Genomic DNA, 25,702 nt, shown 5'->3' on the forward strand with positions numbered 1-25,702 from the left:
GAGTCTCTGGGTGAGGGGTGGAGGGTACTGGAATCTGTTTCAGCAATCCTTCTAGAAGATTCTGAGGCATGCTGCAGTTTGAGAAGCAGTACACAGAAAGTGAACTCTGGTGGGTTCTGGGCTTCAGGTGGATTGAAAGTGGGAATTCACTTGGGAAAGGAGAAGGAACCACTTGGCAGCATGGAACTCATTTATGCCTATACAACTGTTTATGTGATGAAGCTTCTTGAGGGAGGGACCACCTAGGTTTTGCATCTAAATGCCTAGTCTCTTGTAATAGGTGAATAATGAATGAATCAACGAATAAATAAGTGAATGAACAAATGAACTCTGGAGCTGTGTCCTTCATGTCTTTTTTTTTTTTTTTCTAGGATTGGAACATCAATTAACTATTGACCACTGGCAGCCCACCCTTCCCACCCATATCCATCATACCTCTGGGCTCCAGAGAAAAAGCAGGTCTTGGAGTGCACCATGATTTCACCATTCTTAGTGCTGGCCATTGGCACCTGCCTTACCAACTCCTTAGTGCCAGGTAGGATTGGGGGCAAGGGTGGAGGGAGGGGGAGACATGGTGCAGGTAGGATAGGACGAGGGCAGTGTCTGTGTTCAGGGTCATAGAACCATCCAAAGTATTTAAGAGCTGGAAACAAATGTTCAGAGCAGGAAATCCCAGCCTCTACATGTGCTAGTGTTGGAAAGGTCACTCTTTTTCCTTTTTTATTATTCTTTAATTGGGGTTTCTATTCTCTCTTAACTCGAAGAATCTGAAATAGAACTTTATTCTATAAACTCTTCCAAGTCGCGGGGTGTTAAGTCTCCTGTTGGCGTCGTCTGCTTAACTCTCCCTCTTGATAGCACATTTCCTTATATTTTGTAATTCTTGCTTGGAAACTCACCTTCAGCAGTTCTTTTGTCATTGTTTTGTTTTTGTTTCCTGTTGTAAACTCGTACAAGTGTTTCTACAGTGCAGTATTGTGTTTGATTCTTCAACTAATTCTATGAGAGTACTTATGTTAATTTCTCAGTTTTTGGTTCTTACACTATAAATTTGGAGTTGAGTTCACATTTTTATGACTGGCTTTCTGTCCCCATCCCTTCCATAGCTCCCAGGCAAAACATGTACCTGAGAAGTTTCAGCCTAGCCTTGTATTTGGTCTGACACTGCAAGGGTCCTTCAGCCTCAGCTCCTGTTTACCTTTCTGGTTTTGAATACCCTCTGAATTTCTGCCTCCTGGGGGTTTCCCTTCCCCCTTTTCTTCCTTTTTCAAGTAATAGACTGTTCTTGATTTTTCTTTTTTTCAGCATTTTAGTGTCTGTTGTAGGAGGGGAGCCCTCCTTGGCTTAGTCCATCATGTGGCTGGAAGTCCCCACTTGCCCTCCCCGAACCTTAATTTCTCCATCTGTCCAGTGGAGATAATAATCTCTCCTCCTTAGGGCTGTTGTGGGAATTATAAGGGACAGTCACAGTGCAGGCAGGGAGTGGGTGCTCGTAGGAAGAATATATTTCAACAGATGAGGGAATTGGGATTCAGAGAAGGGACTGGCCCTCCCAGGTCACGCAGCAAGTCAGTAGCAGCCCTGGGAACTGAACCTGAGCCGCTAGATTCCCAGGCCACTGCTCCCTCTGCGATCCCATGATGCCTTTCGGCTTGTGTCCTTGGGGGCCCAAGGTCACTCTGGGACCGAGTCCCTGCTTTCTCAGCACTCACAACCCACCTGAGCGAAAGGTGAGCAGATGGATGAAATGTGAGAAGACGAAAAAGCGACAAAATGAAAAATCTTCAAATACTCAGCACTTCAGTTTTTTGCATGTTTCATTTTAGTCATTCTGATGGGTGTGTAGTGGTGTTACATCATGGTCTTTAACTTTTTTAAAAAATTAGGTGTGACTTACAGCAAAGTGCACAAATCTTAAATGTATAGCTTGATGAGTTTTGACATATTTTTGTACCCATGTAACCATCACCCGGATCAAGAAAGAATATTGATCATGGGACACCAAGGGCTTTCCTGTGCCCCTCCCAACTACTGCCCCCACCCTGCCCTGCCCCAAGCTAGAGGAAGTGACTAGGCTAACTCCTGTCACCTTAGTCGAGTTTTGCCTGTTTTGAGCTTCGTATAAATGGAGTCATACAGTACGTACTGACAAGCACTCTTCACGTAGCATTCATTACAGCACGAGCATTTCTGAGTGTCATTTAATGGTCTCCAAACACAATGGCCTCCTGATACTCAGTTGTCCAAAGCCACCATTGTTTAAACCGGTCCTCTGACAATAAAGTCAGTTTGACACCCACTGAACCCTTCTCGGACCCTGGGATGGCGCTGGTGAAAAAGACAAGGGCTCTGCCCGGGTCCCAGTCCTTCAGGGAGCAGGCACAGCAGGGAACTGGCAAACGGGTAACAGGGCTCACCTGGAGAAGTAGCAACGGGAATGGGGAGGCTGATGGCAGCCCAGCCCAGGGGTGCTGTGCCAGGTGCTAGGGGGAGGGCAAGGTGGGTAGAAGTTCATCACCACCCAGATGGCACCCAAATGGCCAAAGAAGCTCCTTGACCAAAGCCCTGGCACCGTGGTATGTGGGAGGAAGGCGGCAGGGAGATTGAAACACGCCCAGAGCTAGTGGGATCCCTGATGAAAACCACTAGCCCAGGGAGTTTGCAGTTAGCAGATGCAAACTGTTACATGTAAAATGGAGAAACAACAAGGTCCTACTGTATAGCACAGGGAACTATATTCAATATCCTGGGATAAACCATAATGGAAAAGAATATGAAAAAGAACGTATCTATGTGTATCACTGAGTCACTTTGCTGTACAGCAGAAATTAACACAACACTGTAAGTCAACTATACTTCAATTAAAAAATAAATTTATAGGACTTCCCTGGTGGCACAGTGGTTAAGAATCCGCCTGCCAATGCAGGGGACGTGGGTTCGAGCCCTGGTCCGGGAAGATCCCATGTGCCGCGGAGCAGCTAAGCCCGTGTGCCACAACTACTGAGCCTGCACTCTAGAGCCCGTGAGCCACAACTTCCGAGCCCATGTGCCACAACTATTGAAGCCCGCGCACCTAGAGCCCGTGCTCTGCAACAAAGAGAAGCCACCACAATGAGAAGCCCGCACGCTGCAACGAAGAGTAGCCCCCGCTCGCCGCAACTAGAGAAAGCCGGCATGCAACAACGAAGACCCAATGCAGCCCAAAAATAAATAAATAAAATAAATAATTAAAAATCAATAAATAAATTTATAAGAAAAGCTTATATTTGGAAATAAAACAAACCCAAGTTTCAAAAAAAAACACTGGCTCAGGGCACTTGCCCAGGCTTTACCTCACTTGATCCTAGAACTGCCTGCGAGTAGCTATGTCCTCCTATTTTTCTGGGGCAGAAACTTGAGTGGCAGGAACTTGCCTAAAGGTGCACAGCTGGATGGAAGGGCCAGGGCTCTCCGGGCTCCAGCCAGGGGCCTCCGCCCATGAGGACTGAAATTGGGGAGCTTCAGAAGAGAGATGTAGCGCTGGGGGGCTGCCAGCGTGAAGGTGGGGGACTAAGGGATCAGGGTGGGGATGGGACCTCTAGGGAGAGGAGTGGGGCGTGGGTGGGTCCCAGGCTTGAGGTGGAGAACTGCTTCCTTCCATCTCCTTGCCTGCGCTACCTGCCCCAGGCAGGAGCACAGCCATAGACATGTGTGGGTTTTCTGTTCCCCTGCGGCTCAGTCTCAGAATCCTGTTTCCTCATTCCGCAACGTGGAGGAAGTTATGGTAGCCACCCTGTAAGGCTGTGGGGAGGGGAAGGCACTGTTGCCGTGTACGGGGCACTTGGCACGAGCCTGGGTACCATGAGTGTGTAAGAAAGGAGAGCTGTGCTCTTCACCCGCACAGCATGGGCCTGAGCTGGGCCAAGGGATGAGGCCTGTGTCTTCAGCCTATGAATGTGTAACATGGCCTTGGACAGGACCCTCCCACCTCTGCTGGCCTCAGCCTTCCTTCCATGCAGTGGAGGCCACTGAAAGAGAGAATCCCCAAGGAGCTCCCCTCTCTAGGCTTCTGTATTTTGATGGGCAGGTTTGATGGGGCCCGAGTACAGAAGACAAACCAGCAGATGGTGGCAGGGACCCCGACCCCCATGGAAAGGGATCCTGGGCCTCTGCTTGGATGAAAAGGGGATTCCAGGACTTACTGGGGTGGGGGGGCATCGATCCTCTCCTGTGGGTCAGGTGTGTCACTTTCCTTATCTAAATCCTGTCCTCGTGAAGACCCCGAGAGGAAGGTACAAACACCTGCATCTGATGGGGAGGAGACTGAGGTCCAGGGAACTCACTTGTCCACACAGCTGCTGCTTGACACAGATGCGGTTCTAACTGAGGACTGTCGGGCACTAGAGTGTTCTTTCCACTGGAGAATTGACGACTAGACTCATGGACATGAGAGAGACAGAGAGGAGAGGGCATTCCTGGTTCCCAATTTTTCTCAAGATTAGGGACACAGAACGTCTTTGCTAATTTATCCTTACAGGAGTGAGGCTGTTCTTGGCTACTTTAAGTTTGATACGTTAAACAACAGGCAAGTCTTGCTTTCCAGCACAGCTGAATAGCTGTTGCTAAGTCAGGTTCCTGCGGAGCCTACTTTAATGAATAAGCCAAGCAGAGTTTATAATTGATGGCTGGACACATCTGGGGGCTCCTGCAGTTGCAAGTAGTTTGTTCTCTTGAGTAAGTTAAACATCACCCTCCTAACTGTGCTAGCACAATTCATTTCCTGCCTTTGCACAGTGTCTCTCTGCTGGGTGGAAGGAAAGAGCGTGGGCTTTGGAGTGAAGCCCAGCTCTGCCAGTGTCTGCCAGAGCGGTGTGGCCTTCCTGGGCAAGTCGCTTGGTGTCTCTGAGCCTTGGTTTTTCCAGTCTCAGATGTGGGTCGAAGACCCAGGGTCCACAGGCTCGTTTGGAGGATGGGACTGGCATGGGTTTTGCAGATCTCACGACCGCTGTCTGAGATGGGCAACTACTGCTTCCTCTGCCGAGTCAGGCAGCCTTCTGCAATGAGAAGTTGGTGTCTGTAGTGGCTGGGGATGGGAAGCTGCCCCACCCCCTCCCAAATAACTCTGCCTCTCTGTGGGTACAGAGAAAGAGAAAGACCCCAAGTACTGGAGAGACCAAGCTCAGCAGACCCTGAAAAATGCCCTGAGGCTTCAGACTCTCAACACCAACGTGGCTAAGAATGTCATCATGTTCCTTGGAGATGGTGAGGCCTGGGGGCCCAAGGGAGGAGCTGGATGGGGGCCCAGGGAGCCAGGCAGAGGTGAAGGTGGCTGTGTTGTAGAGGCTGGGGCCCTGGGGGCATGTTGAAGAGGATGGGAGAGCCGGGCTGTGAACCCCAAGGGTCTCGGGAGGGAAGGAGGAAAGGGACCCCCCAGTCATGCTCTGGTGCCCACTGCTCAGCCTGCCTTGGCACCTAACTCTAGGGAGCTCTGGGTACCCAAGAGGGCTGATTGGAGAGGCTGGGAGCCCGAGAGACTGAGCCCCCCTGACCCCAGTTCCCCACCCCCCGCCACAGGGATGGGCGTCTCCACTGTGACGGCAGCCCGCATCCTCAAGGGTCAGCTCCACCACAGCCCGGGGGAGGAGACCAGGCTGGAGATGGACAAGTTTCCCTACGTGGCCCTCTCCAAGGTGAGCTCCAGCCCCAAGCCTCCCACCTCTCAGGAGGAAAGGGCAGGGGAATGGCATTCGCTGGAACCCTCAAACCTGCTGGCAATGCAGTCAGCCCTTCCGGGGGCTCTGTGGCCCCTCTGTGAATTGAGGACAGTAGCGGCTGCTTCCCAAGACTCTGGGGATTTCAGCTCATTGATTTCAAAATCTATTGACGCATAACATACATAGAGAGAAGTGCACCGGTGTACAGAGTGAATTTGCACAAACTCTGCACGTGTCTGTATGACCAATATCCAGGTTGAGAAACTGAACATGACAGCAGCCAGGGGTCCCCCCGCAACCCCCTCCAGCCCTTGCTCCTTGACTTCTAACACCATAGATTAGCTGTTCCTGCCTTTGTATTTGACGTAAATGGGATCACGCAGTGTGTACTCTTTGCATGGGGTTCTGTTACATTCGTTCTCTCCCAAGGCGGCTCAGATAGAAAGTGGTAGCTTTGTTTCTGGTGTTGTAGTTGCTGGTGGCCATGGTGTCACATAATAAATGTCCTTTAGACACTCTGGGCCAGGCCCTGGGCTCCCTTCTGGGGGAATAGCAGGGACTGTAATGTTTTCTGGTCTTCAAGGAGCTCTCAGGCTGGTGGGGCAGGGAGACGGGCAGATAGTTTCAGACCAGAGGTCTGAATAGTGTGTGGGGGGGTCCCCATTTCCCCATCCTAGATCCTGCCTCCCCCTAACTTTCCCTCCCCTTCCCCAGCCTCCCTCACTCCCTCAAGAACCCCCTCCATCTCCCTTCTCCACGGCTCACCTGCCTCCCCCTCCCCCTTACTGGCTTCTGCAGCCCCAGACCCAGAGAGAGCTGACCCAGCCCCCATTTCTCTGCCAACCGAGTCTCCACATATTGGAACATTGCGTTCCCGCCCCTTCCTGCAACCCTGGCTGCCAGGGCACCAGGCGTGGGCAGGAAGCAGGCAGCTAGGTGATCCTGTGGCTCTGGGGGGACCTCGGTGGGTAGCAGGGCTCAGCCAAGGCCGCGGGAGGCCTCTGTCTCCCTCATGCCCAGGCCCCATGGTGTGAGTGGGGGTCGGAGGGCCGCCAAGGCCGGGCCACCTCCTGACCCTCCTTTCCCGCCTGCAGACGTACAACACCAACGCTCAGGTCCCCGACAGCGCGGGCACCGCCACCGCCTATTTGTGTGGGGTGAAGGCCAATGAGGGCACCGTGGGGGTGAGCGCAGCGACCCAGCGCACCGAGTGCAACACCACTCAGGGCAACGAGGTCACCTCCATCCTGCGTTGGGCCAAGGACGCAGGTGAGTGGGGCGAGTGGTGGGGAATGGGCCCGGCTCTGTGGCCTGTCTGAGCCTCTTTCCAACTGTACAATGGGGAGAGGGTAGAAGAAGATGCTCTCCAGGGCCCTTCCAGCTCTGAGGTTCTGGGCCTCTGTGAAATAGTCATGGATTCCTTTCCATGACAGCGAAAGCTAGTGGTTTAGGGGATCACTCAGGTGTGCGTTTGCTCCCAGCTCATTTCCCTGAGTCTATTCCTTTGACTATGAAATGGGCATGAAAATATAGCCCCCTCCCAGGTTTAGTGTGAGGGAGGTCAGGAACGAGCCCAGCACTGTTCCTGTGGAAGTCCAGTAAATGTCTACCCCTTCTCCCTTCCTCCTGGGAATTGGGAGACCCTGGAACGTGCCCCCAGGGACTTTGGAGTCAGGCTATGAGGCTGGCTGACATAGGTGACAGAACCACACTCCAACTGAGAGCCCTTCGGAGGGGCCCTTGTGTTCCTGCAGGGCAGCGGGGGGGCTTCCTGCAGGGTGGGGCTCTGCAGGGTCCTTGGTGGAGGGGAGGGCTCCAGCCCAGGTGCTCACAGCTCAAGGGCCCTCAGGACGGGGGAGGGTCACAGAGGCAGAGTATCTGAGCTGCCTGGATATTTGGAAGCCGCCAACCCCACCTTTAGTACGGATGGGGTGACTGGGGCCCAGGCAGGCAGCAGAACTGACCTGTCTTTAGCTAGGAGAGGGAGGGGGAAGACAGCTTGGACACACCCATTTCCAGGCGAAACCAACCCCTCCTCTCCCACACCGCAGGGAAATCCGTGGGCATCGTGACCACTACGCGAGTGAACCACGCCACCCCCAGTGCCGCCTACGCCCACTCTGCTGACCGGGACTGGTACTCGGACAACGAGATGCCCCCGGAGGCCCTTAGCCAGGGCTGCAAGGACATCGCCTACCAGCTCATGCACAACGTCAGGGACATCGAGGCGAGTGCGGGAGCGCAGCCAGAGTAGGGGCTTGTGGGTCCGAGGCCTGAGGCCTCGACTGGCCTGGGAAGAGCAGTTTGGCCTGGCTCCCCACACACCTGGGAGGACTCCCAGCCCATTAGGGAATTTGCGGTTGGGGCAGGGAGGCACTGTAGGATTTCTCCGCAGTGGGGCTGAGGGATGAATCCTGATGTGGCCGCCACCACACCTCAAGAACCAGGCGCCCAGGGATTATTCTGTAAATTGGAAACTGGCGCTGCACTGGAGCGTGGGGGTGACACAGTGCCATCTCAGGGGAGTACCTGCCCTGTACATTCCCACATGCACAGACAGGCACGCGTCCCATGCACTCAGGCAGCATGCCCAGAGAAAAGGTGGTGTGGGCCGTGGTTAGCCCGAGCTCTTACTTTTAAAACTTGGGTTCCAATCCTTGCCCTGCTGTTTGCTAGCTGTGTGACCTTGGGTCAGTTACTTAACCTCTCTGAGCCTTCCCTTCTACAACCCTTTTGTGAAGTGTACCTACCTTATAAGCCCATTGCAAGATCTAAGTAAAATAACCCCTGTAGAGTTTAGCCCTGGGCCCAATGCCGAGTGAGTGCTCAGAATGTGGTAGCATTTACGCACAAGCAGCCACATGTCCCTGCCCTGAAACACCAGCTTTGACATACGGAGCAGGCTTAGCACATGTGCACCCCAGCATTGTCCACCTGATGTTCAGATGGGTCCCTACTCTCTGTTCTTAAATGAGAACCTCTGGCTTGTTCCCTTTTCAGCCTCTTGTTACCTACTGCCAGGGGCTGGTGAGGGAGTGAGGGGACTTCGGCCCCCAAGCCTAGAATGGGGGTTCAGTGAGGCTCAGAGAGCCCCCAGGTCCCTCCTACCCCTTACCTCTGTTTCTACCCCCACCAGACAAACTTCCTGGCTCCCAGACCCACCCTCTGCCCCCCCATGCCATCCCCCCAATTTCTAAGTGCCACCTGGCCCCTCTTCCAACCCCTCATTTTTCTGAGCAGTGGACTGAGTTGCCCCTCTCGGGACACGTAGTCCCGTTGATCGCTCCTAGCAAGCGACTGTGTCAGGCAAAGCCGCCGTTCTGACTTTGCCTGTACCCAACTCATGTCCTGGGACAAGTCGCTTCCCCTCCCCAAGCCTCAGTGTCCCCACCTGTGCAACAGGGGCCGAGAGCCCCACCTGCCCCCTCCCAGGGCCGCTGGAGGCTGAGATGAGGTCATGGATGTGAGAACATTTGTTGTACAAGCACAGGGTGTAATTACGGGGCTGCTCTTGAGAGAGATTTGGCAGCAACAGCCTGAGAAGGGGACAGGAGCTTAAATGAAGGCTTCTGTGGGGCGGGGGGGGGGGGGGGCGGGGGGGGAGGGGTGTTAACTGGGTTTAGGGGGGTGGTAAGCCGCAGAGGCCACTGGGGGATGAGCTAGGGCGTGAGTGTGGAGGTGGGGCAGCTGTGAGGATTGCCCCTCCTCCCTTTCCTCTCTCAGCCTCCTCGTCCTTCTCTCTCCCCTCTGCCCCTGCATCAGCACCACCGCAAAGCCCCCCAGCCCCCAGGCTGTACATGAAACAAAAATCCTGGTGTCCGCCCTGAAAATAAATATCTTCTGCTAAAAAAAAAAAAAAAAAAAAGAAAGAAAAATGAAAGACACAAACCCAAACCCCAAAGCCAAACAGCAAGTCTGTTATTTGGGAGTTTAATGAGTGTGTGAAGTGCCTGCTGGGGCTGGAAATGATGAGACTCCTGGCAAGAAGATTGGGGGCTTCATTTTCCATTCTGAAAATGCCAAGGGGTCAGGTTCTGTGGGAACAATTTGGGGGGGCGGGGGGCCAGTGACCCGGGGTCCCCTTCTCCTTTTTTAACAGTCTGCCCTGCCCCCAGAGCTCCTGGCTGGAGCTGGCAGTGAGGAACTTGGAACTACTTGGATCTCTACTACTTCTGGCCGTTGAGAATACCTTCCACGGGAGGCCAGCCCCAGGTGCCGGGACTGCACTGCGTCACTGCATTTCCTCCTGGGACAGTCCAGTGGCTGGGACAGTCCTGTGCGTGGGCGTTACTTCCATGTTATAGTTGAGGAAACTGAGGTGCAGAGAGCTTAAGTGACAAGCCCTTGGTCAAGATGCAGGAGAGTCAAGATTCAAACCCAAGTCTGACTTCAGAGCTCTTTCTGGTTCCCCAGGATCCAGGCTGGTCCTGGGGCCAGCATGTACCCCTCACCTGTACCACCTGTACCACCGGCCTGGACTCCTGGCTCCCCCTCCACCCTGTGGAACCTGGGTTCTGAGGAGGGAGCTGGAATGGAAGGTTGAGAAGGGTGCCCATGAAATGCCAGTCCCAGGACAGTGGATCTGAGGCCAGCCGTCACTGGGTCTGCTCTCCCAAGGTGTCAGCCAGGGGCAGCGGCCTGGGCTGACGCCCACGGTGACAGGAGGACACCGGTGTGGTGGTCACTGCGGGCGGCGGCTAGTATGCTCTTGGCCCCCGTTCTAAAAATAGCCAGGACTTCAAACACGGACTCCCCAGGAAAACAAACAGTCCTGCGTCCGTCTGCCCAAGCGGGTCAGCACAGTGGGTAAAATTAGCCTGGCGGTGACTACACAGACGTGAGTACTGGTCCTCTGTTTGCCAGGCATCCAGCTGGGCTGCCCCAAGACCTCCCTGGCTGTGGGGGGAGGAGGCTCTCAGAGTCCCCAACCTCAGCTCCATGGACGCCGCAGGGCCCTGGTGCCGGGGCTGGAGGAGCCTCGGGTTTGAATCCTGGCTCTGCCCCTCACTGGCCGTGTGGCCTTATGGGAAAGAAATCACATTTCTACACCCATTTCTTTGTTTGGAAAACAGGTGACACGGGTTCCCTTACAGCCTTGGTATGACGTTGAATAAGATCATGTATCTCAGGTCCTTAGTGCCTGACACACACTCTGTACATGGTATTATTCTCACAGAAGCCCAAGTTATGCGTCGGGCTTCCGGAAAGCCGAATAAGGGAGGTTAGCTCCAATATTTCACCCAGAAGCCCAAATCACAGTCCCAATAGCCTCGTGATTTCATCCCTGCCCCCGAGCTGGAGAAGTGGAGGCTCGGGGAGGGCAGCGTGGACTGAAGCCAGGACTCGCCATGCTGGAGAAGCTTCCACTCCACCCGCCGGGCCTCCAGGAGCCCAGCTCTCCAGGCGGAGCCTCTGGAGCCTCTGGACGTCATGGCGCCCTGGGCTCCTCATGGCTGTGTCCCCTTTAGGTGATCATGGGGGGCGGCCGGAAGTACATGTTCCCCAAGAATAGAACCGATGTGGAGTATGAGATGGACGAGAAGGCCAGGGGCACGAGGCTGGACGGCCTGAACCTCATCGACATCTGGAAGAGCTTCAAACCGAAACACAAGGTAGCCTGTCCGGGGGCCTGATGGCTGCAGGGTACGCCTGCAGTGGGCAGGGCTGCGGGAGTCCTCTCTGAATCCGTGTTCATTTCTGTAGAATGGGGTCATAATTCTTACCTCAATGGGCTCAGAGGGCCTTACAGATATATGAATGGCACACAGTAGGTGCCCATCAATTCCTTCCTTCAAGACCACAGTGAAATACCTTCAGGCGGTAAGGAGGAAGGTGGGCCAAGGATAACCTGCAGAGACATTCAGTCCACCTGCACCCCTACTGTGTGCAGGGCCCCTGGCTAGGCATGAGGTCCAAAGGATGAGTCAGATGGTTAAGGAAACGTGGAATGCTGTGTGCTTGGAAGGCGAGACGCCCAGGAGCTACAGGAACCCAGAGGGGACAGACCACAAGGGTGGGGCTGAGAAGCCCTGACAAGGGGGAGGAGGGGGAGGAGGGGGAGGAGGCAATATTGGGAGGGTCTTGCAGGCAGAGGTGGCAGGGAGGGGCCGGGCCGGGCACGTGCTGGCCTGCCGGAGCGTGGGAAGACCTGGGCGCTGGCTCCCTGGAGCAGCTCTGGCCCTTAAATTCCGTCTGCCGGCCGCTGGGCCTGGGGCAGCTGGGGTCTAGAAATGACTGCGGTCAGGGCTGAAGACAGTGGGAAGCAGCCTGGCAGCCACTTTGATGTCACTCTGGGGTTGGGTTTCTGAGGGTTCCAGGACTGGCCCCCGGGGAGGCCTTGTGGGATGGGGCTGGGCCAAGAGCGGGGTGGGGGGTAGGGGCTGGGAAACGGCCCCCCGGGGCTGGTAGGGGTGGGACTGAGCTGCTTTGAACCTTTCCCACTCCTGAGTCAGCTCAGGCTGGACCAGAGCCCCATCCCAGCCTGAGTCAGAGAGACACCGCCACTCCCAGCCTCAGTTTCTCTACCTGGAACATGGGACCGGAGCTTATAATTCTTCTTGCCCAGGCAGGGGGCTTACCCTGGAACTCAGTCTAGACACCAAGAGGGAGAGAGGCACCTACATCACTGGACCGAACAGGGTATCACTTTGAGGTTTCAGATAAGCCACACATTCTTTGCAAATCATGCCTTAGTATGGGTTAATCTGTGTGTCTCAGTGTCATCCGTAAAATGAGAATACAGTACCTACCTTGGATGGGTGATGTGAGGGACAAATGAGATAACATAGGAGAATCATCTCAGTGAAGGAGGGGAGCTCCACTTTCTTAGCCTTCCCACCCTCCTTTCCAAAGCAGCCCCTGAGGTTCAGAAACCTCTGATCCCAATGCCATTGGCCAGAGAAGGCAAGGGGCTCTCTAATGGACACACAGCTGATTCCTGGTAGTTCGGGACCCCCCGGTCTAGGCCTGAATGGTGCCATCACCAGGCAAGCTGGCCAGCCCCTTCCCATGGCCTCTGTGCCCTGGGGAAACAGCACTTCCTTTATCTCCCCCTTGGGTGGGGTCCCCAAGGCAGAGCTAGGGCTTTGCTTCCTCCCTGGCTCTCCACAGCTCTCAGAATACACATAGCCCATACCTCTCAGTGGGCACTCAAGGCCGCCTGTGATCTGCGCCTCCCTCTTCTTTGCTCCCTGATCCCTCCCCGTGCTTGGAACTCTGCTCCCTGACCCCAGGCTGATCAATTCCTGCTTGTCCTTCAAGGCCCCATTAGGACATCAGGAAGCTCTCTCTGATCCGGCCTCAAGGCTCACAGTGGTCTCTGGTCTCCAAATTCTCATCTCCCTGCATTAAAATTTCCCATTTATTTGCCATTTCTTGAAGGCAGGGATGGTGGGTCTTCGGGGAGGGATTTTAAATGACTGAAGAGAACCGGTGCATGCCGCAGACTCTGAGACCAGCTGGGGTTAGTCCTTCCGACTTCCCCAGCCCCGCATGGCTGACACCGCCCTCCTTCCTAGCACTCTCACTATATCTGGAACCGCACCGAACTCCTGGCCCTCGACCCCTACACCGTGGACTACCTCTTAGGTAAGTGGAGGGGGGTGGAGTGGACATCCAGCTGGGTGCCCCGGGAACGAGGTCCCAGGCTGCCCCGCTACTTAGGGACCTTCGCCCTCAGGCTCCAGGACCTGGGAGGGGTGAGGGAGGGGTTCTGGTTCATAGAATTAGACCTGAAATCTGCTGGCTGTGCAGGGTGAATAGCTCCATTGAGCACAAAGGGAAACAAAGCTCAGAGAAAGGAAGCGACCTCTGGCATGCCACACAGCCAGTTAGAATTAGGGCCCAGGTGAGTTTGAACCCTGGCTGGAGCTGGGACTTAAACAGATCCTAGACTGAGGAGCAAGGGGACCCAGAGCCAGCCCTGCTGCGTTGTCAGGGCAGAAGCCAGCTAGATTGTCGCCAGTGGTCTTGACTGGGGGGGGGGGGGGGGGGGTGCCCCCATTTCCCCAGGGAGTGGGAAACAGGTGTGGGGCCTGGGGGCGGCTCCAGGCCAGGTGGAATGAGACCCTGAGTGCCACCATGCAGACATCTGGGTCCTCCTTCCCTTCTAGCTATTGGGCCAAGCAAGTGGGAGCAAGACCTCCTGCAAATCTTTCTCAAGGAGCACAGCCCCTGGGTCCTGGGTTCTTAGAGCCAGAGTGCTGGGTTCAAATCCAGCTGCTACCATCCATGAGCTGTGCAACCTTGGGCAAGTGATTTCTCCTCTCTGTGCCACAGTTTTCTCTTCTATAAAATAAGGATAATGAATCCTCCGTAAAATGGGGATAACAACAGGGCCTTCCTCAGGGTTGTCATGAGGATTAAGTGAGCTAATATGTAAGTTACCTGTTGCTGCGTAACAAATTATCCCAAAACTTTACAGTTTAAAACAACTGTAAAGTTGTTTTATTTATAATGATTGTTGAACAATTTATTCCTTCACAGTTTCTCTGGGTCGAGAGTTTGCAAGTGATTTAGCTGGGTCTCTTGTGAGGTTGCAGTCATCTGAAGACTTGTCTGGGGCCAGGGCTTCCGAGGTGGGCCACTCATATGGCTCATAGCTCGGTGCAGGCTGTTGGCAGGAGGCCTCAGCTCCTTGCCACATGAATCTCTCCATTGAGTTGCTTGAGTGTCCTTACAACATGGCGGCTGGCTTCCCCCAGAAATGTAAGAGCTTGCAAGGCCGAGGCCACAGTGTGTTATGCCCTGGCCTGGAAGTCACACACCATCATTTCTACAGTGTTCTGTCGGATACACCGGCTAGCCCTAGTCAGTGAGGGAGGGGCACACACGGGCGTGAATTCCAGGAGGGAGGATTATTAGGCAGCATCTCAGAGGCTGGCGCCTAAGTGCTTCCAAAGCACAGAGGACAGCGTGTGGCACAGAGTAAGCACTCTGTCCCTCGGAGCCCTTGCTTGGCTGCGTGCAATCATGGAAGGGCAAGGTGTTCTGGAAGGACATCCAGGACTGGAAACACCAGCTCAGTACTTGCGGAATCTAGTGACATGGGTAATCTCGTGACACTCTCCTTACTTCACAAGGGAAAAAACCGAGCTCGGTGAACAGGAGGGACAGTGACCCCAGCCCTTCTTCTGTTTCACTGCACAGGGCACTGAGGCCTTCAAGGCTGACCTGTAAATGACATGTAAATACACACCCAGGCTGCCTTGTTGAGGCCAGGACACAGTCTTCTGCCATGTCCAGGGCTCCATGGGCTCAGGGTGGGCTGATGGATTGGAATCCCAGGTCTCCCACTTAGCAGCTGAAAATAGCAAGGTACTAAACACCTGAGCTCAGTCTCCTCCTCTGTGAAATGGACGCGGTGGTCGCTCTCACCAGGGCGTGGCTAAGAAGATGAAAGGAGGAAGTGCGCCCAAAGCACCTGGCACAAGTCAGGCCCACAAGAGCCGCCCGGATGAGCTCCCATCCCCCCACTTTACCCCCAAGCTGTGTGTGGGGAGCCTGCGCTCCCTGAGACACCCACATCCTCCCGGGTCCTCCTCAGGTCTCTTTGAGCCAGGGGACATGCAGTATGAACTCAACAGGAACAACGTGACTGACCCTTCACTCTCCGAGATGGTGGAGATGGCCATCAGGATCCTGAGCAAGAACCCCAAAGGCTTCTTCTTGCTGGTGGAAGGTAGGGGTCCAGGACCTGACTGCAGGGCCACTTCCCTGGGAGCTTCCAGATGGGTTCGGGGGTAGGGCGGTCCAGCTCTCAGAACTGTCCAGTTTGGGGATGAGCAGGGAGATTCCTTTAGGGAGATGGGTTGTGGAGGGAGGGGGGGAAAGGGGGCGGTGCTGAAGTTCCCAGCCCAATAAGCAGCTCTCCTCTGGGCGTGGAGATGGCACATCTGGCTTACTAGTCCAGGAAGGCTTCCTGAGAGAGGAGGCAAGTTTCTTCCTTTTGGAAATACCTCCCCAAGGCCTGGCTCTGGAGGGGTGTGCAGGCCCCTCAGCTTCACTCCTCCCAAAAGACAAATCAGCAGGCCCTGGTAGACAAATGTGCTCTTAGCAGCTGCCTGGCTGGGTCCAAGGACACCGGCCCAGGGTCCTCCTCTGTAGGTGCCCATCGGTCCGCAGGAACCCTCGCAGCTGGACAACAGACCTCTGATGTTACTGGGCCCGTGTAGGAACAAGGTCAGAGAGGAGAAGGCCCAGGGCGGGCCCTGGGATATCCCGGGGTCCCCTGGGTTGGGAGAGCCAGATCCTTCAGGAGGCAGCGGTGCTGTATGCCGACATTCCTGGGGTTTCCCAGCACTGTTGTGAGGCCCTGGAGTCATTGTCCTGATGCTGCCACCCACTGGCTCTGTGACCTCTACCTGTACATTTCTGTAAAATGAGGCCAAAAATAGTCACCCTCTCCAAGAAGGGTTATTAGCATCCATTGAGTTCAGAGACATAATGTACTTGGAACAGGGCCCAAAAGAGAATAAATCCTTGATGCTTCTGTTACTATCATTATTACGATTACACAGTAGCTAAGTCAATAACAATAGGAAGTGAGAGGAAATGATAGCTTCCAGAATCTTCCAAGGTTCTAACAACTATTGTCTTTCATGTTCTAAATGGACACACGCACACGGACGTATTTGCACACATCCTGTCACCACACATACGCACACGCTCGGGCCCCTCCGCCCTCCAGAGGCCAGCGGCCGCCAGCCCAACTCGGCGGCTTTCTTGCCAAGCCCTGGGGTTCCCACTGAAGCACGGCGGTCTCGGCCTGGCCCTGAACGGGCCTCTGATGCCGAAGAACCAGCCAGGAACCAGTGGTGGTGAGCACGGGCTCCCCCGGGAGCGGTTTTCTTTGTGAGCGCGGCCAAGACTGGGCCCGCCAGACCAGCTGCTCCCAGAGCCACAACAAAGGAGGGACCCACCCTGCTAGCCTGCCGGGCCAGAGTGGTGAGGCCCAGGCTAGCAGGAAGGAGGGCGGCCAGGCGCCCAGGCTCAGGAGCCTCAGAGATGGGAGTGTCCACCAGGCATCGTCTTCCTGTTAGAGATGGAAGATGTTCTCTGAAGTCACACAGCCTTAGCCATGACCTTTAAGCCAGGCTTAACGCCAGGCCTCCTTTGCTCATCTGGGGAGGTGGCACGAGGTGCAGGCTTCCCCGGGCCTTTATGGAAGGCTGCCGTAGGCACTGCCCAGGCATGGAGGGTTTTTCCCCTTTAGGAGCGTGCTTTACCCTGGGAGGGGATGTATTCAAAGCGGAGATGGAAAAACAGGGCTTTACAGCGAGTCACACCTGAATTCAAATCCTAGCAGATCCCACCTTGGACACGTCACTTCCCACTCCCGGCCTCAGCTGCTCCATCTGTAAGCGGGGCTAATCGTACCCATCTCTGCCCATGGTTGTTGTAAAAGGGAAACAAGACATCAGCTTATGACGCCTGGCACCTAGTAGCCATTCAGGCATGTTGGGTCCCTTCCCTACCTCTCCAAGGTCTTCAGGGACACCGAGAAGCTGAAGAAGCAGTGTTGGGAGCCAAGTGGGGTGGTGGAGCTGCTTTAAACCCTGGCTTTGCACTCTCCACGGGTGGGCCTGTGGTCCAACAACTCGCCTTCTGAGGTGCTGTGAAGGTCGAATGGCTGTGTCAAGTGCCTCGTGTGGTGCCTGGCCCAGGGGAGTCCCCTGGCCATCACGGGATGGGGATTGGGGGTCAGATCTCCTTCCCCGCCCCCTCACTGGAGGCCTTTGCCTTGGTGTCCCAAGGGGGAAGGATTGACCACGGGCACCATGAGGGCAAAGCCAAGCAGGCACTGCACGAGGTGGTGGAGATGGACCGGGCAATCGGGCAGGCAGGCACCATGACCTCCGTGGAAGACACGCTGACCGTTGTCACCGCTGACCACTCCCACGTCTTTACCTTTGGCGGGTACACACCCCGTGGCAACTCTATTTTTGGTAGGTGGGCCTCCATTGGGGTGGGCACTGGGCACTCCCAGGGTCTGCCCTCTGGGAGCAGGAGTGGGGTGGGAGACCTGGCAAGCCCAGGGCCTGGCATGTGTGAGACTCAGAATTGGGCAGGGAGGAATAGTCACTGACAGGTGGGGGAACACAGGATGGGGGATGGAGTGAAGTGATGCCTGGGTGGGTGTATGGGTGGCCACCTGGATGATGGATGGGTAGAAAAATGAGAGGGAGGATGGATTAATGGACAGGGGAGAGGAGAGGATGGATGGAAGGATGGAAGGACAGACCAACAGATGGGAGGATGTGGGCACGGTGAAAACTGAAGGGTGGCTGGTTGGAAATAAATTGGGTTTGGAAGGCGACTTCCTTGAAAGGGGACCCAGGGGTTGCCAAGCTGGGGGCTGGGGACTGTACTCCAACATGACCCCTGGACCAGTGCCTCCCTGTGCAGGTCTGGCCCCCATGGTGAGTGACACAGACAAGAAGCCTTTCACTGCCATCCTGTACGGCAACGGGCCTGGCTACAAGGTGGTAGGCGGTGAGCGAGAGAATGTCTCCATGGTGGACTACGGTAAGACTGCAAGGCCCAGAGCTGGGAGGGGACAGGGCACCCTCTTAGGGATGAGCTTGGAAACAGTGTAGTCCTGTGGTTAAGGCTCGGGGGGGTGTCTCAGGATAGCCAGGACTTGAGTCAGAACAACCTTAATTTGAATCCCTCCTAAAATCTAGCAGCTCTGTGACCTTGGGCAAATAACTTCACCTTCCTCAGCTTCTGTTTCCTCCATATCTACCTCCTAAGTTTGTCTGAAGGACTAGATAGATCTGATGAGCTTAGCGTGGTGCCTGGCATGTGTAGGTACTTGCTATGTTACACTGTCGTTTTTACTGGCTGTATAATATTCCAGCGTGTGAGTCTTCCCAGTCTGCTTATCCAATTCCATATTGTTGGATGTTTGTTCATGATGTCCCCAGGGGTCCCTGGGGGCCTAATGGCACAGCCAACGGTAAGAGGCTCTCCTGGGTTGACTCTTCCCTTCTAATCCAGACGGCCCGGATGAGGTCTGGGGGTTGAGAGTGCAGGCTTCTGTGTCAGAACAGACTCAGGCCCAAATCCTGTGGCCTGGTGCGAAATGACTTCCCTCCAGTGAGCCTCAGTTTCCTCTTCTATAAAATGGGGGCATTCAGGCCAACCTGGAAGGGGCACGGGGAAGCTACTGCATAGTGCCAGGCCCCTGCTAGGCTCTCAGCAAGTGTTTCTTCTGGCCCGCAGCTCACAACAACTACCAGGCACAGTCTGCCGTGCCCCTGCGCCACGAGACCCATGGCGGGGAGGACGTAGCCGTCTTCGCCAAGGGCCCCATGGCACACCTGCTGCACGGCGTCCACGAGCAGAACTACATCCCCCACGTGATGGCTTACGCAGCCTGCATCGGTGCCAACCACGACCACTGTGCCTCCGCCAGCTTGTCAGGCAGCCCCTCGCCAGGCCCTCTGCTGTTCCTGCTGGCCCTGCTCCCCCTGGCCATCCTGTTCTGAGGGCCCAGGGCCTGGGCATCTACCAGCCCACGACAGATGGCTGGCCTCCTTCTCCAAGTGCTGCCCACCCCCGGCAGCCCACACCTCAAGGGGCGGGAGGCAGAGGCCTCCACAGCCTCTGCAGCTGCCAGAAAGGGGACCCAGGAAACCAAAGTCTGCCTGCTGCCCACCTCGCTCCCCGCTGGAAATCTCCACCAGTTGCTGACCTCCAGCCTCTGCCCCCACCCGCTGCCCCTTTGGCCAACAGGGTAGGTTTCTCTTGGGCAGGCAGAGAGCATAGACTGCAGAACTTCTCAAAGCATCTTATTTTTCTAGCAGACGTATTTCTCCAGACCCAGAGGCCTTGGAGCTTCTACAGAACATTCCGGATCTGATCCTCCCACTCCCCTCTCCTTCCCTCTGGAACCCACCAGGCCCCACCAGGCTCATGTCCCTGTCCTCAAGCCCAGTCCTAACTGCAGGGGAGACCAAGTCCTTCTCCTCAGGATGGGGGTTTGCTCACTCACTCATTCCAAGGCCGCCTGGGGCTCCCGGGAAGTCAGCTCCTGGGACTGGCCATCCAGCCCAGGGTGGCCCAGGCTGGGAAGGGCAGCCTGGCAGAGCAGACACTTCCCAGCTCTGAACACACATGCCAGCTCCTCTCTGAAGTGACTCTCCTGTTTGGAGCAGCCAAAAATTTTTCTCTTTTTGATGTTGGTTAAAAGGGAACACAAAACATTTAAATAAAACTTTCCAAATATTTCTGAGGACAGGACTGAGTCTTTGTGGTCGGTGAGGAAGAGACTGAAATAAGATCATTTCTCTGGGAAGAACTGGACTCAGGGCCCTGGAGCACAGGTGGGGTTGGACGGGGAGAAAAGGGTCTCCTGCTGACCTGGGGACTTCACCGCTCATTACCTGGGCGACTTTGGACAAAGTCCTTTGTGTCTCTGCCTCTCCATTTCCTTATCTGTAAAATGGGAGACAGTCCACTCTGGGGTTGCCATGAGGATTAAAGAAGACTGCCTCTGTGCCCTGAAACCCATGGCAGGAAGGCCTTCAAGGGCCCTGGGACACCCTTGCTGCATGGCGCTCACAAACAGCTGCCCACCCTGGCCCATTGTAGCTGTTCCTCCATTCATTCACTCAATAAGCATTGAGTATGAGCCAGGCACCGTACTAGGTCCTAAGAATTTAGTGGTTGCCCTCACAGAGCTTCAGCCTAGATGATTGTGATTTTTCCATTCCTGATTGTCAAGCCCAGGTACCAGACTCAAGATTACACCTGATATTGGGGGTATACAGAGTTGCCCAAGTTTGCTCCTCTCTCCTCAATTAGAATCAAAGTCCCAATAATGATACTAATCTTAACAATTAATATTGATCATTTACCATCTGCTAATCTCTGTGCTTGATGCTTGTATGCATTCAGTTCATTTAATCCTCACTAGGAAGTAGGCCTCCATCATCCACATTTCTAGATGATGAAGCCAAGGGTGCAGGAGGGGATGTGAGTGCCCAAGGTCCCTCAAGTTGTGGAGCTGGAATTTGATTACAAAGTTCCCATACTTAATGACACGCTTTATTTCTTTATAATGCATTTCCAACCTCCTGCCAACCAGGCTCTGAGGCAGCCAGTCCTAATGACTCATAACGGGCCAGTTAAATACGAACTTGGAAAGATGAGAAATTGTATGTCAGAAGCAGACATCCTACAAGAAAGAAAATGCAGCTGAGCAGATTTCTCTTTGAGTTTCCTAGCAGTCCTGTTAAAAAGGGAAGCACAGCCGAGCTGATGCTGGGTTAACAAATTAAACTACATGCCTACATTCTCGCCAGGACAGAGACCTCATCTCAACTGTACATTACAGCATTTTCATTTGTTATTCTTATACCATCTTCATAATTTTTGTCATATCTCTGTACTATCATTTCCTAAACACTTCTTCTTTTCTTTTTTTAAATTTATTTTGGCTGCACCAGGTCTTAGTTGGCGGCATGCAGGATCCTTAGTTGCGGCATGCGGACTTCTTAGTTGGGGCGTGTAAACTCTTAGTTGCGGCATACATGCAGGATCTATTTCCCTGACCAGGGATCAAACCCACATCCCCTGCACTGGGAGCACGGAGTGTTTACCCCCTGGACCACCAGGGGAGTCCCCCTAAACACGTCTTTAAATTCACATTTAAGCAGTCTGTTTTTAAAAGTTCACCAGGGACTTCCCTGGTGGCACAGTGGTTAAGAATCTGCCTGTCAATGCAGGGGACACAGGTTCGAGCCCTGGTCCGGGAAGATCCCACATGTCGTGGAGCAACTAATCCTGTGCGCCACAACTACTGGAGCCCGCATGCCTAGAGCCTGTGCTCCGCAACAAGAGAAGCCACTGCAATGAGAAGCCTTTGCACCGCAACGAAGAGTAGCCCCTGCTCGCCACAACTAGAGAAAGCCCATGTGCAGCAACAAAGACCCAACGCAGCCAAAAATAAATTTTAAAAAAGTTCGCCAGTACCACCCAAAATCAATTTACACGTCTCTGGGGTATGCAAACCATCCTTTGTGTCTTAGGTTGGATTTTCCAGAGGCAGACTCTGAGACAAGGACCTGAGTACAACTAGTTTATAAAAGGAACCCAGAAAGCACCAGGCAGAGTGGGGAAGTCAGCATGGAAAGGGAAGGATATGTTATTAAGCAGGTTACCATTCTGGACAACTAGGGCTCAGTCCCACTGTGGGCCTCCAGGAGACTGTGTAGAAGATGTATCTCAGAGTTATACCACTGTGGGGCGAGGGAGCTGGGGTATTTATTCTCCAGCTCTAATCCCTCATTGGCTGAGGGCTGCTCCCAGGAAAATGAACACCCTGGCTCTTCCAACTGGCCCCTGGAAGGGCTGAGACAAAGCTCCCAAGCACGTGCTAGAACAGTAAATGCTCAAAGGATACTAACAAAGCACCATCATATCTGTTAAACTTTGGGATGGGGTTCAAAAGCATGGGCTGTGAGTCAGAGAGATAGGGGTTCCTGTCTCTGCTCCATCACTCTCTCGTTTCCACGAGCTCAGGAGAGTTCTTTAACTTTGCTGACGTTCCATTCCTGCATCTGAATGTACGGTCCCAGCACCATGCTGAACACATGCTGAGCCTTTAGGATCCCATGAGAAACAAGGAGCTCCTCCTGCTGGGAGTCCAGGCTGTGGGCTGATGTCCGCTTCAAGGATAATCAAGGCTGCTCAGGCGCCACTGCTCCAGAGTCTTCCCCCATGCCTCCCTCACCCAGGCTGGACCCCACACCTTCACGTCACTCATCACCCCTTTAGTCTAACTGTTGGTGGCTCTGAGTCCTAATCCAGGCCAGGGGTCCAGGCAGAGGTCCCAGCTCCACCCATCCACCCGCAGAACTAGAAGCTAAGGGTGACAGTAAGATGCTTTCTCAGGGAGGAAGACTGAAGCCAAGCTGACAAATCCTCTTCTAGTCATCCAGATAACCCTGTCTTCTGTTAAAGAGAAATCTAGAACTTAACACAATAAGAGTTTATTTCTATCTCAAACATCTGGTGGTGCCTCTGGTCAGGTGCCTGGGACCCAGGTTCTTTCCACTATGTGGCTCTGCTGTCCTCTAAGTTCCAGATGTTCTATCTAACCAGAACGTCTATCTGACCAGCTCACCAATGAGGGGGGTGGGAGGGACCCACTTTCTAACCACTTCTTCCTGGAAGTAACATATGTCCCTTCTACTCACGGTGCATTGGTGAGAACTAGTCACATGATCCCATCAAACGCAAAGGAGGCTGGGAAATGTAGTCTTCAGTTGAGTGGCTGTTTCCCACCAACAACTCTAGCAGGTTCTCAACTACGGCACTACCGGCACTTGGGGCTGGGTGCTTCTCTGTTGTGAGGACTGTCCTGTGCATTGCAGGATGGTTAGCAACATGCCCAGCCCCTCCTCACTAGATTTCTAGGGGATGCAATCACTGCCCCCCACCCCACTCAACAGTGAGCACCTTTGCTCCACAGAAAGGAAGGGGTGTGGGAAGCTTGAGTTGTCTTGTCTCAGCTTCACTTATGCTCAGGGCACCTTCCAACTCACATGCTCCCCAGACGTCACTGAGTATCCTCACAGTGTTTCAGAACATTGGGAACTTGCACAAAAGATTTGAATTTCTGGCTTTTTTTGAAAAATTGGAAGGTGTGCTGGCACTGCCCCACATTTCTGCAGGGCAGTAGTCAGCTGGAGCTGAGAGACGGCTGTCCATCTTGGGGGCACCTCTCCTGTTTGCCTCAGTCCCCAGGGTTCCCTGTACCCTTATGCAAAACCCCTCTGGACTGGTGTTACTTGTCTGGTCGTTGTGGAAACTGAGCTTGTGGCCCCTGCCTTTTTCTGGGCCATAGCCTGGGCCACGCCTGGGAGACAACTGCGAACAGGTCCAAGACTCTATCCTCAGGAAGTTCATGTCTCATGGTAGAGACCACCAGAGGGAATTCCAGGGCGGTGGGGAGGCAAGGAACTGTGGGGGCATGGAAGGGGCACCTAACCAGCTGGGGGCACAAGTGGGGTGGGCACAGAGACAGAAGGCAAAGAATGACCTGGGGCTTGACAAGGCGAAGAGGACTGAGGCAGGCATGAGGCTACAGAGGGGAATTCAGAGGAAATGTTGTGGGAAAGATGGGCAGGAGGGCCTCAAATGCCATTTCAAGAAGCCAGGGGTTGACTTTGAAGACCCTGGGGAGCCATGGAAGATTCTGGAGCTGGGGCGTGAGCATCATTTTTGAAAGATCATCTTGGCTGCCAGCTCTGAGAAGAATTAGAGGCTGGGAAACCAACAAGGAGTCTGCTGCAAAAGGCCAGGCAAGGGAAGCTGGGGTCATGGAGGTGGGGAGGAGGAGGCAGTCCCCAAACCTGTGCCTGAGAGTCTCAGTCCTATTTGTGAAGAAGGAAACTGGACCAGCATGTAAGTGGATAGATTGTCAGCAAACTTACTGCTCTGAGATTGAAGGCAGGAGGGAGCAGGGGACCTACAAGGCATCGCACACCCTACTAAGCACCCAAGACATGGCAGTGAAGTTGTAGGATGGTTAGGAGCATCCCCAGATGCTAGACACATCCACATACCCCACCACCATCCTGTGAGCTGGACAATATCATCCCCATTTTACAGATTAGAAAGTTGAGGCTTGGCAGGGCACAGGGACCTGTTCCATGGCTTGTTAGTGACAGCTGCAAGTTGAACCCAGGTCTGCCTGACCCCCAGTCCACCTCCTCCAAGGCCCTCCGAGGCGCTAATCTCTCCAAGGAAAACAACCCCAGCCCCAACAGCCACAGAAGCCCTTCGATCAGGTAGTGAGATCCCCAAAGCAGCAGCGTTTATAATTAGCCCTGGTGGCTAACCCTGAGACCTCCCACCAAGATCTAGTACCAGCCGATCTGGGGGTGGGGTGGGGGATTAAGTTCTCAGAAGAGGATTTGGGCTTCCGAGTTCCTGTGTGGCTTCCTGGGGCCTCCTTGTGAGGCTGCCTTGATCATGGCTCCAGGCTCTTTTCCGGCTCCTCAGCCATCTGCCCGCAACCTCAGGATGGGGGGCACGCACATGACCCACCAGCCCAGCAGGGGCAGGCGGGGCATGGGGCTGCCACCGGCCAGTGCTGACTCTCCCTCCTGCCCACTGGAACCGAGGCTTAGAGTCGCTGAGGTGTTGGAAACACTGGCTACGGGCACAGCCGTGGACATTTCCACGGTGCTCCCTGAGTGCCAGCATCCTTCCTAGTGCTTCACAGAGCACTTAACTCATTTATCCGCCCAACCACTCTCCGAGGGCAGGGACTGTTACTGTCTCTAGTTTACAGATGAGGAAAAGGAAGCAGAGAGAAATCTGATAACTTCTGTGAAGTCCCACAACTAACAGGAGATGAGAAGGACGTGAAGGCAGGCAGTGCGACCGCGCACCGGGCCGGATGAGCAGCAGAAAGCAGGAGTCAGGATTGTAACTCTGCAAAGGTTCGAGGGAGCAGGGCTGCCGGCGTCAGCCAGGAGATCCTGACCTCTTGGGCCTGTGCCTTTGTCCCGGTGGGGAGTGCCCAGCAGCCTCAGGCAGAGCCCCTGCCTCCCCCTGCCTCCCCCTGCCTCCCCCTGCCTCCCCCTGCCTCCCCCTCCCTCCCCTCCCTCCCCTCCCTCCTCCTCCCTCCCCCTGCCCAGGCCAGGGCGGGTGGCCCCAGGGTCTCTGAGGTCAGCCTGGGCTTGAACACTCTGGCTGAGGGCCCTTTAATCAGCCTCCTGCCCACTCAGGTGACCTGGTTGGGGAACAGTGGCAGCTAAGAGGCTGTGCCCTGAGGATGGGGGCTGGGTCAGGATGAGAAGAGGGCTCTGGGGCAGGATATGGACAGGCTCAAGGTGTGACCATTCCCTCTTCTCCCAGAGCCCTTCCAGGGCTAAGGCCTGAGCAGCTGCTGCCTGTTCTCAGGGTATGAACAGGTGCTGTCCTGGCATCCAACCTCAAGGCAAGATTCAGTGCTGGATGGGCCTTTTGCCCTGATCCCTCCACTCCTGAGG

General features: G+C 54.6%; 1 protein-coding gene across 1 annotated transcript in view; it reads left to right on the top strand.

The window, feature by feature from the left end:
* The window catches only part of ALPL (alkaline phosphatase, biomineralization associated), a 56,956-nt gene extending 37,027 nt beyond the window's left edge, over positions 1-19,929 (top strand). Inside the window, exons 2-12 of the mRNA XM_065893319.1 lie at positions 372-535; positions 5,122-5,241; positions 5,554-5,669; positions 6,788-6,962; positions 7,745-7,920; positions 11,162-11,305; positions 13,211-13,280; positions 15,238-15,372; positions 17,447-17,638; positions 18,099-18,218; positions 18,918-19,929. Of these exons, the coding sequence (XP_065749391.1) occupies positions 475-535; positions 5,122-5,241; positions 5,554-5,669; positions 6,788-6,962; positions 7,745-7,920; positions 11,162-11,305; positions 13,211-13,280; positions 15,238-15,372; positions 17,447-17,638; positions 18,099-18,218; positions 18,918-19,183 (1,575 nt within the window). The 5' untranslated portion in view covers positions 372-474 and the 3' untranslated portion in view covers positions 19,184-19,929. The remainder of the gene's footprint in view (positions 1-371; positions 536-5,121; positions 5,242-5,553; positions 5,670-6,787; positions 6,963-7,744; positions 7,921-11,161; positions 11,306-13,210; positions 13,281-15,237; positions 15,373-17,446; positions 17,639-18,098; positions 18,219-18,917) is intronic.
* The last annotated feature ends 5,773 nt before the right edge of the window (positions 19,930-25,702 follow it).

Source organism: Phocoena phocoena, chromosome 1 (genome assembly GCF_963924675.1).
Source record: "Phocoena phocoena chromosome 1, mPhoPho1.1, whole genome shotgun sequence".
Lineage (NCBI taxonomy): Eukaryota > Metazoa > Chordata > Mammalia > Artiodactyla > Phocoenidae > Phocoena > Phocoena phocoena.